At 46.1% G+C, this 17,404-nt stretch overlaps 1 protein-coding gene across 3 annotated transcripts in view; it reads right to left on the bottom strand.

Moving 5' to 3' along the window:
- Positions 1-17,404, bottom strand: part of LOC126545442 (transcription elongation regulator 1) — a 354,732-nt gene that overhangs the window by 33,132 nt on the left and 304,196 nt on the right. For all 3 annotated transcript variants that reach the window (XM_055061241.2, XM_050193319.3, XM_050193318.3), the window contains exons 15-16: positions 15,557-15,748; positions 4,443-4,649 (exon numbers count right to left, since the gene is read on the bottom strand). In XM_055061241.2, coding sequence (XP_054917216.1) covers positions 4,443-4,649; positions 15,557-15,748 — 399 coding nt within the window. The remainder of the gene's footprint in view (positions 1-4,442; positions 4,650-15,556; positions 15,749-17,404) is intronic.

Raw genomic sequence — 17,404 nt, forward strand, 5'->3', positions numbered from 1 at the left:
CGGGTGGATGTCCGATTTTCCCTTTATAGTTACTTCTCTTCACCTTGCGGGTTTCCGTAGAACTATTACGTGTCACCATTTTGCTCTGCAGATGACACCAGCCAACATGCAAACCACTCTGCTATAACAACTGCTGGATTTACCCACATCTCAAAACACACTTACCTTTTGTTTACATGTGTGCATCATGAACACAGATGCTGCATCCACACAATGCAAGCTTTCTACACTTTAAAATGTAATTTTGACTTAGTGATCGCCAGCTACATTCTTGAGGGTATAACATTGTTCTAGTGCCTGGTGCTTTCCTGCTAGAAATGATTTGCAGACAGACATTATTGACCATTTGCAACACAAGATTACACCCCAAATGGCACAGTCGGGCCCCTCAACAATAACTGCTGTTTGCATATTAAGCTAGTGCATATACACAATGACCAGGCAACAAGGAAAGTTTCTAAAACTGACTGCTTTGAAGCATTTTTTAGAATAGTTTGAATGTTTGTTTTAATGGCAATTATAGTTGTTGATATGCTTGTCTCAATTATGCATGCATGGCAACTATCTTTGCTTACTCTCCAAGAAATGCTCAATTGCGACAAACCTTGTGCTACATATTGTTTCTAATGAAGGTACTGTCACTTTAACTGCTTACCTGTACAGCATATATAAGTTAATGAACTCATAAAAAAAGAGAGAAAGGAAAGGCAGTCTCAATTTCCAGTGGACACCTAAACTGTCCCACAGCTATGGAAGAAGATACAGGATACAGGGATGGAAGCGGCTAAAGAAGTTTTGGAGCAGCTCTGGGAACAGCAAATTTGGCACTTTGGAGCAGGTCTGGAGCACAAATTGTCCGTTTTGGAGCAGTCAACTCACGTTTGGAGCAGTTTGGTAAAGGTCAATGCAAACGAAATACAGGCAGATGAAGAAAAGATGTTTTTTATTTGACTTTGCAGAACACCATTAGGTTGCAAGCAAATTAGTTCTGCGAAAGCCTGCTAGGCGAGCAAAATTCATGACAGGGAAAACTTCTCATCCACCTATCTGTAGCACTACAAAGGAAAACCACACAGGTTTCTCAGAAACCACCATTAACTTGCTTACTAGATGTGCCAACGAAATATGGCCAAGAAAAAAATAAAATTATCAAGGACTTTCCATGAACAGTGCTCGCTCTACACTGATAGGCTTTTGTTAATTCTAGTTGAGTTTTCATTGAGAACAAGCAACATTTAAGTTTAATGAGCTAACATTTATTGCCTTACTTATTCAATGAAGTGCCAATGCAAAGGTTGTGTAATACGTCGAGAAATGATGGATAATAGCATATATAGCAACATAGGTCTTGTGTGGCCCCCTTTTTCCAATAGAAACAAAAAGCAACAAAACAAGAAAAAGCCTGTGAAATTTATAAACAAATCCATGTGACACGCGTCACTGCACCAGTAATAAAAGTGGTCTCAGATGTAAACGGCATCATGTGATGCATTGTGTATATTACAAATGTGTAAACCTGGGCTGCAGTCTTGCGACGGTTTGGAAAGCGAACTGTTACAAGATCGCACTACCTCAGGTTTGATAAGGAATGACGATGCGCGCCAAGAACTGCTGACACGTCAAGCAAAAAGTGCAGACACTTGTTCCTAGTGCACCCTATTTGATGAGGTTTGCGTAAAGATTGATACAATCTCTGGTGCGCAGAGGCGCTGTCACGGTTACAGCGGGATTTTTTTAATTATTTTTTTTATTTCCCAGGCTTTATTTTTATTTTAAAGTCTTCACGAATACTAGGTTGCTTTAAATGCTGTTATTGGTCATTTCTGAACCTCATTTATAACTTTTTCATTAACATCTCATTGATTAGGTAAATATATAAAGTGCGCTAATTAAACGTATTTGTGCACGATGAAAGAGAAATATTCACAGTGGCCAAGATGAATGGCACCCATGCAGGTACAGTGAACATTGTTTGTATAGTACCCTCTGGTAATTTTTAAGTCTTGGCAACCTTCAGTTAGGATAGCAGAATATCGCAGAATGAATGTGAAGTGACATACTGGTCAAAGCATGTTGGCCAGTATTTCACAAGACTTGCCGAGAAAAGAAGCTCCGAGATATTTTTGAAAACAGTAAAGGGATAAAAATATTCACTGGCTTTCCGATCTACTGCGTTGGCCAATATTTTGAATGAGCTCAATTATTCGGGCTTATTCGCCGTTCTACCACAGGCACCATAAAGCCGATGTAAAATGGAAGCCGATATTGTGTGCGCCGAACGATGGTTTACTATTGAAATATTTTTGACTCACTCTGCACAAGTGACGTCATGAGCATTGCTGCTGCGAACGCAATTTCGGAGGCTCGTATTTTCGTCAAACATTTAATTATGACCACCATTTGGCTGCTAAGGTTGACTAAATACAAAACTTAAAGTCCTTGGCTTGCTTTCTGCAGTGGCAAAAGCCTTATTTTGCATGGTGTGGCCGTGCAGAAAACAGTGTAGCTTAAGTGCGAATTTCAGTGACGAATCTGGTTGCCATTGGATATTTGTGACCAAGAAGTTTCATGAAAGCAATCAGGTCGTTTGTCAGCACACCGCACTATTATCCCAGTAGCTGGACTTGGTGCACGTGCAAAATAGATTTAGAATTTCACATACACAGCGTTTGCCCATTAATCGACGCAGATGTACCAACAGAGCATGGAAGCGAGCGCTGAAATGTACAACAAAACTGATGAGCTACACACTGCACAAACTGTACGACCTTATTCATTCAGCGTGGCTTTCTTCCCGACTACCCCATGAAATGAGTGCCAGTTGAAACCATGTTTAGCTGGGGTGCGATTGGAGATGGTTGTTCGGTGCGTTCGTTTGGTTACCGGCGCGCGCGATTGGCCTACTCCGCGCCAACGTCGCCAGCTGCGGGGCGCGGCCACGTTTTTGGTGACGTCAAAACGACGACACGCTCCTGTCGATCATCCTCCCACCGAGCATTTCGTCTGCTAGGCACTGAACCCGACGGGAGCTGGGAAGTTTGGAGCAATCATACGGCTTCGCATGGTGCATCTGGTGGACTGGATTGGATCCAACCGACGGCTGCGGCATTGCACGTTTGGATCCAATCCATAGTTTAATTCGAGAAAATGGCGCTTCCGTTGGGAACTTAGGTTGTTGCGCTGCCGTTTCTAGAGGAAGGAGGAGAGTGGGTGGCGGTGCGAAACGCGTTTGAAGAAATGGCAGAAAGTGAATTCCGGCGTTGTTTTTGTTTCTTGAAACAAAGAATTCGTTGGTTGTACAGAGAGATCGACCCCATCATCGGTGCCAGTGAGCCACTGGAATGTCGTCGCTGCCTCTTGAAAAGTGCGCCACTCTTCCTGTCATTTTTTTTTTTCTTTTTTTCTTCTTGCTGTGCGCGACACCACCTAGGGACGATCCAAAGAACCTAATAGTTATAAATTGCAGTAGTTACATGTACTACTACTTGAAAACGTGTTTGGTCTTGAGAAGAAAAAATAAATTTTTTTAGATGAAGGTTTCATTCATTTGGAAAACGAGAAACATTTTGTTTTGTAGTATACTGTCTGCAAGCAGACGACAAACGATAGAAGTAAACTTCCGGAGAGGTCACCGCTTCCTGATTGGATGCTCTCTCCACCCCGCTGTCACAAATTTTGCATACTGCAACTTTGTGACGTTGCAGCAACCGAACAGAACGCGTATCGAACAAAATATCTCCGATCGCACCCCTGGTCTGGTATGCGTAAATGCATAACATTTATAAAAAATTTGTGATGCATTGTACAGCACAAGACGGTTTTCATTTTGTTGCAGCCTAGTTACAGTTATGCTGCCAAACCCACACTCCAAAGACACCAATGCTTAAACGGATTGCTTAGGCTTGAATTGCAGGGCTAGGCACTAGCCAACATATGTCTAAGGCTGTGTGATTGCCACGGAACACACACACATCCTGCTACATTTATCGACTTCATTCGAAGTTAGTGTTTCAGCATAGCTTGATGCAGCTTGATGACTTGGCGTAAGATGGCGCAGCACTTCCATCCCTGAGGATAACAGGCAATATAGAGGAGAGGAAAGTTACAATAAAAGAGGAATTTTATGATATTCAATTTTAAAGCTACTTCCTTGTATTCACACACCCATAGTAAAACCTACTACTGAAGGGCTTTGTTAATACAATGCATAGGTGAGAGAAGTGCAGACTCCTTCTACACCCACTTCAGGACTGGCATAAAACAACCCTGAGAAGGAAAAATGAAGGTAGAGAGTTCTGAAGGTAACTTTTCTTAGAGAGCCATCAGTGACATCTCTAAGCCTTCAGCTTCTAGCGCAGTATACATTAAGAGGGGGCTATGGCTCAGATGGATTTTGCACAGCCAAGGTCTGCCATTCAGGTGTGACACAGTGGAAAACCCACCTCTTTCCAAGTGGAGCTGAGTGTGATGCCTGGTGTTTCATCAAGCAGATCCCGGTACTTGTCTTTCTTCTTGCGCTGTAATTGCTCCAAGTGCTCAGCGAACAGCTTTTCACGTTCTTCTCGCTCCAGTGATTCCACTAGATCCCAGCGGTGGTCTTTACGCAGTGTGCGCTTGGCTTCACGCCATGATGCATCTGGGTTTCGGACCTGCAAGAACCATGAGTCAGTAATTAAGTAACCTCAGGACCTTCACATTTTCTAACCAGGAATTGTGGGTCTGCCAAGAAAAGAGTGCAAATGGCACCCAAGTGTCAAACTTGATTAAAAAAAAGAATTCTGGTATCCATCCACAAAACTGGCCATGTACTTGACTGCACGAAGAAAACCACTGAAATGCTCAACTTCATCATAGCCTTGTGCTCAAGTATGGAGCAGATGCTCCATACATTTTGCTCTAGATCAAACACTACTGTCAATACTGGTTTTATACCGTTGTTACACAGGCACTTGCAACTACCATTGAGTTGAACGGTCATTGGCTCAATTGCAGTTGGTGTTACATGGCGGCTCCAACTGTCATTGACATCAGAGTGATGGTTGACTTCAACTGAGATCGGCTATCCTAGTTGAAGCAAGTCAACTTGGTGGTTGACTTCAATCCGCCTTTTTCATTTTCCTGTGCTGCCCTCTGCCGCATGCCGCTGGAAACATTTTGGAAGGGTTCCGGGGCGTTCGCCGGTTGATTTATGTACCTGCACCCACGTTGAGTGCGCGTCGATTTTGCGTTTCGTGGATCGCGAATCATTATTAATGACTTCTTCGGGACAGCATGTTGTTCCTGGAAGCCATGTAGCACTCAACGACTAATAGGTGAGCAGGCCTGAGTGCACTGTTCTGCGAATAGTGCGGCCGATAAAGGCACGCTGAGTTCAGTTTGGCGACACGGCTGCCTTGGTATTTGTCACTGATTTCTGCACTTGGACATCGCTTTTTGTATTCTTTTTACACATTATTTAGACATTTTGCATATTCAAGAAGTCTTCGAGCACAGCCTTCTGCGTCGGATTTGTCAAAGCGGTGCATTTCTTTACGTCGACGTCTACAGCCGCAGATCGTTGTTCTCGTCAAATATTGTGGAAATGGTGCATCGCTGATATAAAATAGTGTCAAAACGTAGCAAAACATGCATATCTGCACATATGTGTCGTGTTGTTACACCCTGAGACGACTCAATATAAGCGGCCGAACCGTTTAAGCACGGCTAGTATGTTCCAGATACAATATTACAGGCTGTTAATTTATTTGTGATTCTCGTTTTTCTTTAACTCCATCATATTTACAGCTTTAGCGTGCCATAGAGGATTACAGTCGCCGACTGATTTTCCGGACTCCAAAAATTCGGACATGCCTGATTATTCGGTCAGTTTCGCGGCACCGCCATTCTCCCCATAGACCATAATGTATAACAAGTGCCAAAAGTTCGGACACCTTGCAACCTCTCGTCGGATTTTTCGGACACTCCTTGAGCCAACTCGATCGAGAGCATCATGCACCGACTCTGACCGGTGCATAGTTCGACTTGCTGAACGCCATTTATGTTTTGAACGGAGCCTCCTTGCTGCCCCACGAAGTGGCGCTACTGGAAATCCCCGCTCATCATCATCGTTTCTGCCTGGTTCGATAGAGTGGCTCTACAGCAGTTCCGGTTTCAGCTTAGTAAGCCATGTCAAGACAATCCAGCAGCTGATTTGTTTGTTTCTTCGTGCACGACACTGCGAGTAGGCCACGTTTTTCGTTTGGGCGACTGGTATCGGCGTGACAGCGTGGTGATGTTTGCTTTGTGTGCTGTGTTGAGGTTGTGGTGATGCAAAGTGGCATACGGAAACATAGCGTCAATTGTCTAATGGCGCCGACATCGCCCGCGCAGACTGCGCTGGGGAATGCTGGCAAGCGGGTGCCAGGAGGTCTAAGATTTGTTGCCTTCCGATGTGCTCCCTACTGACACGGAAAATGTTCTGCCGAGACCTGCGCAGAGGTTGCATTGCGATTCCGGACACCGTCTCATTTGACAGTTTCACAGGTGCTGACACTGCTGTACTGACATGCGCAAAACTCGACGACGACGAGATCATTCGTCAGGTTTCTGCAGCACCGCCGGACGATGACTCCGAGTCGGAAGATGACGCACCATGGGCTACGCTGCCGTCGCAAGGCGGAGCGTGCACAAGCAGTGACTGTGCTTTCAGCCACCTATAGTGACCGTACGACCCTCTCCAAGATTCAGGCTTATTTGATTGCGCGTAAACGGAACAGCGTGCAAAGGCGCATTCACGATTTCTTCAAGCCTACTGCCAAGCCCGAATAAGTGCGTGGAAATGAAGAATTTCATTTTTTTTTTTTCTTAAGGGGGGACGCGGCCCTCGAAAACCGAAAAATCGCGAAAAAGTCTATTTGGGTTGTATGTCTCATAAACTACCTGTTCTGTAATTATCAGCACCAAATTCAACCGTAAAGTACCAAAAAAAACTCTACTTTTGAGGCCACCGTGGCCCACAAAATACGCGGAAATGCCGAAATGAAGTCAAACTTGGCGCGCGCGCCATTCCCGGCCCATGCGGCCTGCCCGCGCCACCTTGGTGTCGTTTTGACCGTGAATTCTTTGTCTCTATTTTGCCGCCTTGCAAATTGGCATCGTCGGCGTGGCTGAGGCGCTATCGGCGTTTTCCTGCAATGTGATGCGGAGCGCTGATTGGCCGGAGCAGTGCGTTCAAATCCCGCAGGCTAAAGCGCGCTTGCCATTGGCTGCTGCGTGGGGGGCGGCGGCTGCTCCCTTTGATGCCGCGCCCGCCGCGCTCGCGTCATTGTTGCCCCTTGCTCCGTCCGCCTCAACGTGAGCTTGCGAGCTGCTCATTGCCTTGCGCTATCTTTTAGATTATTTGCTCAGCTTTTTTTTTCCACTAGTTCTTCGCTGCACGAGAGCGCGATATGCGTCTTGTACGAGCATTGAACTTCCGATCTTCCGCAGCGAGTGCCGACTGCGTAGACGCTTTTCAGCGGCGGAACTGTGCTTTCGGCTGTCGCCAGTCGAAAATCCGACACACTGAGTGTGCCTGGAGCTGCAAGAGCTAATTAGAAGCTCCGCAGGAGCTTTCTAATAAAAAAACACGTGTTCAACTTTAAGGCCTGTTTTCTCGGAATGGATTTTTCGCTAGTAGTGGTGCTGGGGAAGGCGATATCTCAAGAACTGCTCTTCAGATTTGTATGCAGTTTCTTTTATTCTGTTCCAGAATGACTTTGCCAGGGGGTAACAGGCTTCTTTTTTTGAAAGCTGCTGCAGTTAATTTATAATAAGCAATTAATTTTTAATGAATGTGGTCATTACTGACTACATCAAATTCAAAGTTGTCTTAAAATTTTTTGGAGGGGAAATTAAAGAAAAGGGCTCTTTAGCCCCCTGGGATATCTATCAAGGGATCATCACAGTGAATTTCTGCTTCCTACGATGTCCTGGCATTTCTCCAGGCTCTTCCTCAGGCATATACATGAATCACCTAGTTAGACCTCAATAACTCTGGAACTAATACACATATCTTCATGAAACTTTGCAGTTCCTCATAGCTCAGTGGTGTGAACGTACCCTGAAAGTTTCATCTGGATATCTTAAAAAATAAAAAAGTTCGGTCTCCAGGGTAGCCTCCCCCCTTAATCTGCTTTTTCGCACACCTATTTATTCGGACATTTCCGCAGTCCCCGTGAGGTCCGAATAAACAGTCGGCGACTGTATTAGAGAAAACTGTGCTCGCATAAGGGCTCATTTGTAGGCCGTGTTGTTCTCTCACGAGAACGTGTGGATGCCATCGCTCACACGGCGTTGGTATAACTGAGCGAGGCGGTTGTTTATGCTGCTGTATACCGAATACACAGTTTCTTGTTTGCCGCTCGACGCAGACGGAAACAGTGCATCTCTGAGATTAAGAAATGTGTCGGCAAAGCAACACGTACAGACCCACCCATGTACGTAGCGAATGCGACCGACAGCCTACAGGTACGGTGACGTACAGATGTTGGCACAGTGCTGTGTCGCCGCTCACCGCTTATTGGGTACACGGTGTGCGAAGTGAAGTGTAGTTGATTTCAAATCGCTAAGGCCAAAACTGAACTATAAAAGCAGTTTCGTTCGACCTAACTGCTTACATTTCAGTTCAGGTCTGCCGGTAGCGGGTGCACGAACTCGACGGCACCAGGTTAACCTTCGCTTAACAGGATCGACATTGCCTCAGACTTCATGGGCACGGCTTGATAGGGTTGAAGCTTGTGCATTTCAACTTCGTAGGTGTGTTTGACTCATTTTGCGGACGAATAATTATATATACAAGCGAAGACGCTGTCGCTATCGTGTCGTCTGTTCGACGACTGATCACACGGGGTTCAGTCGAACGATGGTCGGCACGCTGATTTTGCCGCTGCTGTCGACAAGAAAGCCCGTCGGCAGTACAACTCGCGCTCGTCGGTTGCAACGTTGTCGACCTGGTATGATAAAATCGTCCCAGTGACGCACAATAGTCGGTCAACCGTTGGAGTGAGCGTCTTGTCGGTCTCGTATGGACCCAGTGTAGCCGCGTCTTACGAGTACGTGCAGTCATGCACGTGCTGCCACCACCAACAAGTGAGGGCCGACGCTGCAAGAAGACTTCGTCAGCAACGTGATGTACTTAAGTGTCGCTCAAGTGTAACGCACGGGTTTTTCGTTAAATTTGCCAGCCATAAATGAATGGACTGCACCTGCCTCACTGTGCAGTCCAGACAACTCGGATGATGCCCTGGTCGCTTTCTCTTTTAAGGTGGAGTTGCAGCCTTACGCTACGCATGTTTTCGGCACCGCACTGACGTTGAGCAACCAGTAGAGTTTCAACCGCTTCAAAGCGGTACACGGCACGAGTGTATGCAGCAGCGCGCGCCCGCGCGTTCTTTCTTTTTTTTTTTTTTTGCGATGATACGCGCCACAAGTAACAAGATAGCTGAAGAAGTAGCCATAGCGCTCGCAGTAGCTCAGGCTAACGCAACCGTGATAGTCAGCGACTCTCATACGGCAATAAGAAACTTTGCCAACGGCCGAATCTCCCCGGAGGCACTACGCATTCTTCTTGCAGGAGACCAAAATTACAAAAGAAAGATATACATCACCTGGACACCCGCTCACACTTTCGCGGAGGACGGCAACAACGAGGCGGCACACAACGCGGCTCGAGGGCTTACGGACCGAGCCGCAGTCGCAAGTGACGTGCCGACACCCTCCGGACGTGACGGTGCGGTAAATGAGTGGGAGTGGGAGGACAGAATGACAACATATAATGACATTACGAAACATTATAGGTTACAGAGGCGCATATTCCCGCGACCTCACGCAAAATTGACAAAAAAGCAGTCTGTTGCATGGCGGCAGTTACAAACTAGGACGTATCCGAATCCTGCACTCTCGCACATCATATATCCGGATGTATATCCTACGGACAAATGCAAAACATGTGAATCCAGAGCCACTCTGGAGCATATATTATGGGAATGCCGAGGGATAAATAACAATAAAGAAAACGCGGCCTCTAGCAGCAGCCTTCGCACGCGCTGGGAAGCCGCGCTGCTCAGCCTCGCCCTCGAGGATCAACTATGGGCCGTCCAGCGGGCCAAGGATGCCGCCAGGACCCACGAACTCCTGGCCGTCACCTAGGCGGGACCTTTGGCCCTCCCCACCAACTCGCAGGGCACACAATAAAGTTCTTTCCTCCTCCTCGGGGGACTTGCCGGCGCGCGGCCACGTGCGCGACCCTTCCAAAACGTTTCGCGATTAATCCGCTAGGGCAGGGCGCATGCGCCGTCACGCCATGAAAGAGGCGGATTGAGATCGGCGATTCTAGTTGAAGCAAGTCAACTAGGCAAGATGGCTGCCTCTAGCGCTGTGAGCGGACAGCGTGGTATTGCAAGTTGCTTCTCTTGCGCCTGCCAAGCGGATTTTGGGTCGCAGTCAATGACTGACAGACTTATTGGCACTTGGGTGGTGCAAGCCGCACTCAGCAAGCATAATGCTCATATGTATGCACACACACACAGCAAGGGATTTTTGAGACATTGCCGGCGGCTGAATCTGCTGTGTATGAAGTCTCACCAACCAGGAGCTGTACTAAACAACCTCACCACACGTGTGCACAACACAGCGTAGCATGTACATCACAAAAACAAGTATCTACGTCGCTATAACGTGTAACTCCAAGCAGACTGCTGTTAGTTGAATGGCAATTTCAGCGTCAACTGCTGTTAAACTCAATGACAGTTGAAAGTTCCCGTGTAACAGCAGTATTAGTTTTGACTACCCTCGATTACCAGATTAATACAGCCAAGGACGATGGCTGCAAGTGTAGCCACTAATGTGCTCGTCTACTGCAGCTAACGTGACTTGGCAGGCTACACTGTGTGCCTTTTTATGAAGTGGTCACATCGGTGCACCCCAATTTGTGCAGCTTTAAATGCCCATTTCTACAGCTAAGGCCCGCATTCACAAATGCAACTCAAGTAACCCCATTATTACAGTATATACTCGTGTAATGGCTGCAGGTTTTTCTCAGAGATTTGGGGTGAAAATCGGGGGTACGGCCACTACACAGAGAAAAAGACATTTTTTTTCGTAAATATTTTCAGTGGTACTTACCTTTATTGAACTACTGTACTAGCTTGTACTGACTTTGGCTATTCCCGTAGCGCGTCACCTACGAGGTGGAATAAGCAGTGACGCCCCACAGAGCAGCGATGGCAGCATATTGGAGGCAGCCGCTAAATCTCAGAGGCTGTGCTTGTGCTGTGCAAACTGGAGGTGCTGAAAACTCAGCACAGCAGCCTTGTTTTGCCACCAATTTTAGAAAACACACACAAACAACCTCGGAATTCTCGCAACACAGAACAGATAACACTGCCAACTTTCTAAATAATGAAGGGTGCAGCTTATACAGGGGTGATGTTTAAATATATGCTTTAGGTAAATTTTTTTACAAAGTTCTCGGTGCAGCTTTTACATGGGTGTGGCTTTTACACAGGTGCGGCCATTACACGAGTATATATGGTAACATTATTTTCATAAGTATTTGACGTAATACTTCTGTGGAAACCTGCAGGGTGGAGAGAAGTAATTAATAAAGGGGAAATGAGACATCCGCCCAATCGTACCAATTGCTACAAAGGAAACCCCAACGGGTTCCTCGAAAGAAAAGCCTAGCAGTTGAAGAAAAATGTGTCCTGGTTTGAGACACGAACCTGGGACCACCGCCTTTACGGGGCAGCCGCTGTGCCATTTGAGCTAACCAGGTGGTTAGCAGATGGCAGGGCAATGTTTAACTTATCAATAACTCGAAACAAAGGCAAGTGTTTGATGTAATAGTTTTGCGGAAACCTGCAAGGTGGGGAGAAGTAATTAATAAAGGCAAAATGAGACATCGACCCAATCGTAGCAACTGCGAGGCTTTCTTAACTGCGAGGCTTTTCTTTCAAGGAACCCGTTTGGGTTTCCTTTGTAGCAATTGCTACGACTGGGTGGATGTCTCATTTTCTCTTTGTTAATTATTTTCTTAAGTACGCGAAAAGGTCAAGGAGAATATAAAAAATCACGGGTTGCACTTTTCAATGTATCCTTTTACTGGGTAAGTATGCAGTATGGTGTCGAGGCTAGGCAAATATTTCTACGGGTGTCATAGTTATATCCACGCATATATAATTGTGGGCTTGAGTTAAAACCGAACGTAAATGTTGTAGTGTTTATCGCACACTTTGCTAAGCAAGCAAAGCAATTGTTGACAAATTCAATTCATCAATCAAATTCATTCGGCAACAGATGCAAGCCATCAGAACTTATCTTTTCAGAACACAAGTATCTAGAAAGCTTTACTGAAGCATAACGTGCATTCTCGACATGTGTTAAGTGCTGGTCGGTAACCTAAGTCATAAGTTTCGTTTGTGAATATGGGCCTAAGACATTTTTCTTCATTTCTTTTGTGTGTGCCAAAAGATCTATAGATGAGCATATACTCTACTTAACACCCCATTCTACTTTTCCTTCCTTTAGTACTAGTATTTAAACTATTCGATTTGAAATTATTAAATTAATATTACTGTTCGTTTTGAACCATAAATTCAATACTCACACATTGCTATTTAAAATGAGTTGCAGGGCTCGTTATCCTTATAATTTGGCTACCTCCAGACATGATCCCATTATATTAGTCCTCCCCTGAAAACCAGTCACTGGAGCCCCGGATGAAAAAGAACAGCATACAGCATATGTTGTTAAAGGGACCCTGAAACGATTTTGACGATTTTCTACAAACGTACTGAGTCGTTAGAGTAGGTCCTTCTGAGCATTAATTGACACATCTAATTGCTCCGCGTCAAGCGTGTAATTTATTAGAAGGTTTTAAAATGCACATCGCTGCCGATCACAGCACACTGCTCGGCGGAATTTTAAGCCGCCCCTACCCATATGACAGAAATCGCCCATGTGAGGCGCTCAGTGGGGCGATTAATCCGATTGGCTGACCAGGGTGCGTGATCGATAATTTTTCCAACTTTATGGTAAACAAATGATGTTTGTAATAGTTGTAATGTTAGTTAATTTCTTTTTATAAAAAGAAAGTAACATAAAGAGAATGCACAAGAACAATTTTTCAGTACACTTAAGCACTTCCGGCACACAGCAAGTGTCGTCTGCTTGTGTTACAACGTGCTCCGTCTTTGACGAGAGCTCCGCAGTCAGTGTCGGTCTGTCTTTTCGCGAGCGCTATGGTTCGACTTTGTTGCATTGTGGACTGCAAATGTAGCGACTGGCAATATGTTAAGCTGCGACATCATGTCCTTCTGCAAGCCAGTAGACGAGCGGACTGGCTGCAGCGCATTGGACAGCCGCTATCCGAAGGGCGCCAGGATTTGCGCCATTGCGGCCGTCACTTTACACCGGAAGATTACAAACGCAATAGCGTTTCACGAGTCCGGTATTAGGGTAAATGCAAGCGCAAGGGGATAGGGCCTGGCCATGTCCCCTTGCGTGTTGTTTCAGGGGATGAACAGAAGTGCAGATGTGAATGGTCTGCACGGTGCAGCCACCTGGTGGCATACAGCTCAACCAGACACAGTAGCAGTAACAAAATGTATTCTTGGCTGCTGGTGTAAATTTTTCACAGGGGTGTAATCGTTATCACATTGTTTTTGTAAATGTTTAAAATGTTTTACACTTGGTTAGAGCAATATTAGCTCTTTCTTTAGCTCTGTGCTAACGGCTGGACCGTAGAGACCTATCAGGCAGCTCACGTACGCCTACGTTAAAAGTTTCTTCATCAGCTTGAGTTTATGCCTCCACTGTTCCGTCGAAACGTTCCGCTAGTGTGTGGTTACCGCAATGCCAGACACGTTCGGCGCTGCGACAGAATGCTCGCAACGCATGCTGCTTGCGGTCGACGGCCAAGCGGCTAGCGGAGAAGTTTCGCGTGGGCGGGCTCCAAAACAACCGGAAGTGGACGATGTGACGTCGAATCGCGACGCGGAACCAGTAAAGGTGGAGCTTAGCCCTGTTGGCTCGGCAAACGAGTTGAGGAGGAAATGCATGGCTAGGGAGGAGGGTAACTTGTAGCTCCATTAATACGTAACGCTTCACTTAAATTGTGGAGCGAATGTTCTACTTAAGCTGTACCCTACACGTCTACAAAATTTGTTCGAACCATTTCAGGGGCCCTTTAAAATTTCAGTGAACTGTACTGTTAAAAGAAAGAAAAAAAAGAAGTAAATTAGGGGGTTTTATGTGTCAAAACTACAATCTGATTATGAAGCATGCCGTAGCGTGGGGCTCGCGAATTATTTTGACCACCTGTGGTTCTTTCCCGTGCACCTAAACTAAGTACAGTAGAACCCCGCTGTTACATTCCTCACTGCTGCGTTTTCCCGGCTGCTACGTCGTTTTCATCCGGTCCCGGCATAGCTTCCATAGGATCCAATGTATAAGGAACCCCGCTATTACGTAGTAGCTGTGAAAACGTTCCTGCATGATGCGTCGCGACCCGAACCCGCCTGGGCTAAAGTAGGCAACGCGCTCCAACCGCCATTTTGGCTTTTGACGAGTTTTGACCGGGCTTGGCTATGGAACTGGCTGCAAGAAGCCGCACGCCAGTTCGAGAGGCCGCCACTAGGTGTCCATTCGTGAAAAATGCTCTCACCACCATCACTGTGATTATGGCAGGATTACGGTCACCGCATGGTTGTTGGACGGGTCGACTCACGGAGGAAGGAAACTCAGGAGAGGCCCTGACGTCACTCTTTGTGAAGCTATAGCTAAAGGGAAGCCGGAAGTTGGCGTTGCTCATGGCGTTGCTCCGCCTATCGGGCCAGCTCTCCTCTCTTGTTTACATTTCTCGCGAAACCACGCCGCGCTGGGCGCAACCGGGCTGCTCGGACGCGCGCGCTCCGCAGCAATACTACTAAACAATCGTTAGCACGTTAGCATCATTATGCCAAAGAGGGCAAAATTTCCCGCGGATATTCCTTCGTCCGTTGCCATTGCCGTGGCGCGGTGACGACGAGGAGCACGAGCCGCATGATGCCGGGGACTTGCCAAATCCTAGCTTTGGAGAAGCCTTCGCGGCTCTGGACCTCCTCCGCAGGTACGTCGCACCTCACAGCGACGCTGACAGCAATGCGGCCTTCCAGGCTATTGAGAAACGTGTGGTGATTTCTAGCGAGCGAAAGAAACGGCAAGCCAACTTCTAGACTTTTTTTAAGTTCTAAGCGCACTCTGTGGAAATAAATTGTCTATAGTTGAAGCTGCACTTCTTTCATTCATTTTCGGAGCTTTCCTCACTGTTGCGTTTTCCCGGCTGTTACGTTTTTTTTTCTTCGGTCCGGTGAAAAAAGTATGAACGGGGTTCCACTGTACATAAGCGTGTTTTTCATTCCCTCCACCACAGAAATGCGGTTGGGATCGAACATGCAACCTAGAGCTTGGCAGTGCAACGCCATAGCCACTGGGCTACCACAGTGGGACGAATTGTACTGTGGTGCCCTTGTAGCTGCACAAATATATGTTTGCTTACCAAGTCTGTGAGCAAGGCATTAAAATGCTGAACAGCCTCATCGTGCTTGTGCTGCTCGCGTTCCTTGTCCCGCTCACGCAAGTGTGTGGACAGTGTCCGTTGCACCTCCTTTTCCCTCTCACGCAGGCTTGCTTCAATCCGCTCCTGCTTTTCTCGCTCACGTGTGCTCTCATCTTCACCCTCATGGCCATGCTGAAAAAAAAAAAAGGGGGGGGGATATGCACGCAATATATAGCTGCTAAAGGTCCCACTAAACACATGGCTGCAAAACGTACAGTGGAATCTTGATAAACCGAAATAACTTAAATGGAACTGCCTCTTAAATGGAACACCATCCTCATGGTTAGTTGGTTTTGCATTCACGCAATTGTACTCAGCTTTGTCTGTCAGTAAATGGAGCTCTTGATGAATGGAACAGATTTCCCTAGTCCCTTGACGTTCCGTTTAAAGAAAGTCCACTGTATACAGTAAAACCCCACTGTTATTGCCCTCGTTAATCAAATGCACAACTCCAATTTTGGACAATCTTAGCAGGAACCAAACTTCAATGCATTTGTGTCTTGCCAATATGGAGACTCCCTGCAAGGGCAATGGCCAGGGTAGAAATGCACAAAGTCCCTAAAAGCCCACATATTTTTGTTTCATTAATATTAACAGGACTTCCTCTAAATTAAAGGACACAAAATCCCTGCACACACTGGCAGCAAAACATGTACCGATGTCAGCCTGACTGCACTGACCAGCGATGCCTCCACTACCTCAGAAGCCTCGTGATAGCTTTGGTGTTGATGTACTCTCCTAAGTGCACACGCTTTCTTAAATGAAAACTGGGCCTTTCACACCTTTCAGCTATTATGCTGGCATCTAGTGCACAGGGAAGCCAAACAGATTTTTATCTTATGTGCTAGGTTCAGCGGCAAGCTGCAGCTGTCCATACTAAACTCATGTTGAATCGTAGTTGAACCTTGATACAACAAACACGGATATAATGAATGCGTTTGACTGCATATGTTTATAACAAAGGTATCATTTTGTCAGATGTGGCTCTGCTATAACCAGGATGTTGAACTGGGGAAAAAGAAAACATACTGGTTTAGTGCACTCCGATTTCATTCCGGTTCGTAGAAATAAAAATTCTACACGGTTCACAAACCAGTTCGGCCAAGTAAACTTCATTCTGCCTTATGGCGATATGCTGCACAGTGCTATTGACTTGTATGCATGGTGCACACGCAAGCTTTGTCAGGAGGTGGAAAAAATGGGCTCCTTCACACATGGGAAACAGGAATTGCTGTTTTTTTTTTACATATACATCAATGAACTTTAATGTTGTACGGCTAAACCAGACATGCACATAAAGACAGTAATCTTAGGCAGTGTCATCACAAAAGTGTGTGATATATGCTATGGTGCCTCAACACGTCATCGCCGTTTTCCATGTTTCCTTTTATTCACATCTATAATGAGTACAGGGAAAAAAGAAGTTAATAGGGGTGTTCATATGGCGAAATTTTCTAATTGATCCGAATACGAGGATGCAGTGTAGATCCAAGCATTGAGATGGCGAAATCTGGCAGTGGCCGCACGATTCCAAGCTGGGTCGTTTTTTTTTTTTTTTCTTCTTTGTACACTCATTTGAAGCACAATCCGCAGCACTTGGTTAAGCTTTTCATGTTACTGCTATCACCATGATTATAGCAATGGCTAAAATGGTTGCTAAATGCAACCCTCCATACGTGCGTGCTACGCATACGCGTCGATACCGCGACGGCATCACAGCAATGACCTGCGAGCACCCCTTCGGCATCCTAATTCAGCATATCTACCAAGTTGACATTTCCAAATTCG

Source organism: Dermacentor andersoni, chromosome 1 (assembly GCF_023375885.2).
Source record: "Dermacentor andersoni chromosome 1, qqDerAnde1_hic_scaffold, whole genome shotgun sequence".
NCBI classification, from domain to species: domain Eukaryota; kingdom Metazoa; phylum Arthropoda; class Arachnida; order Ixodida; family Ixodidae; genus Dermacentor; species Dermacentor andersoni.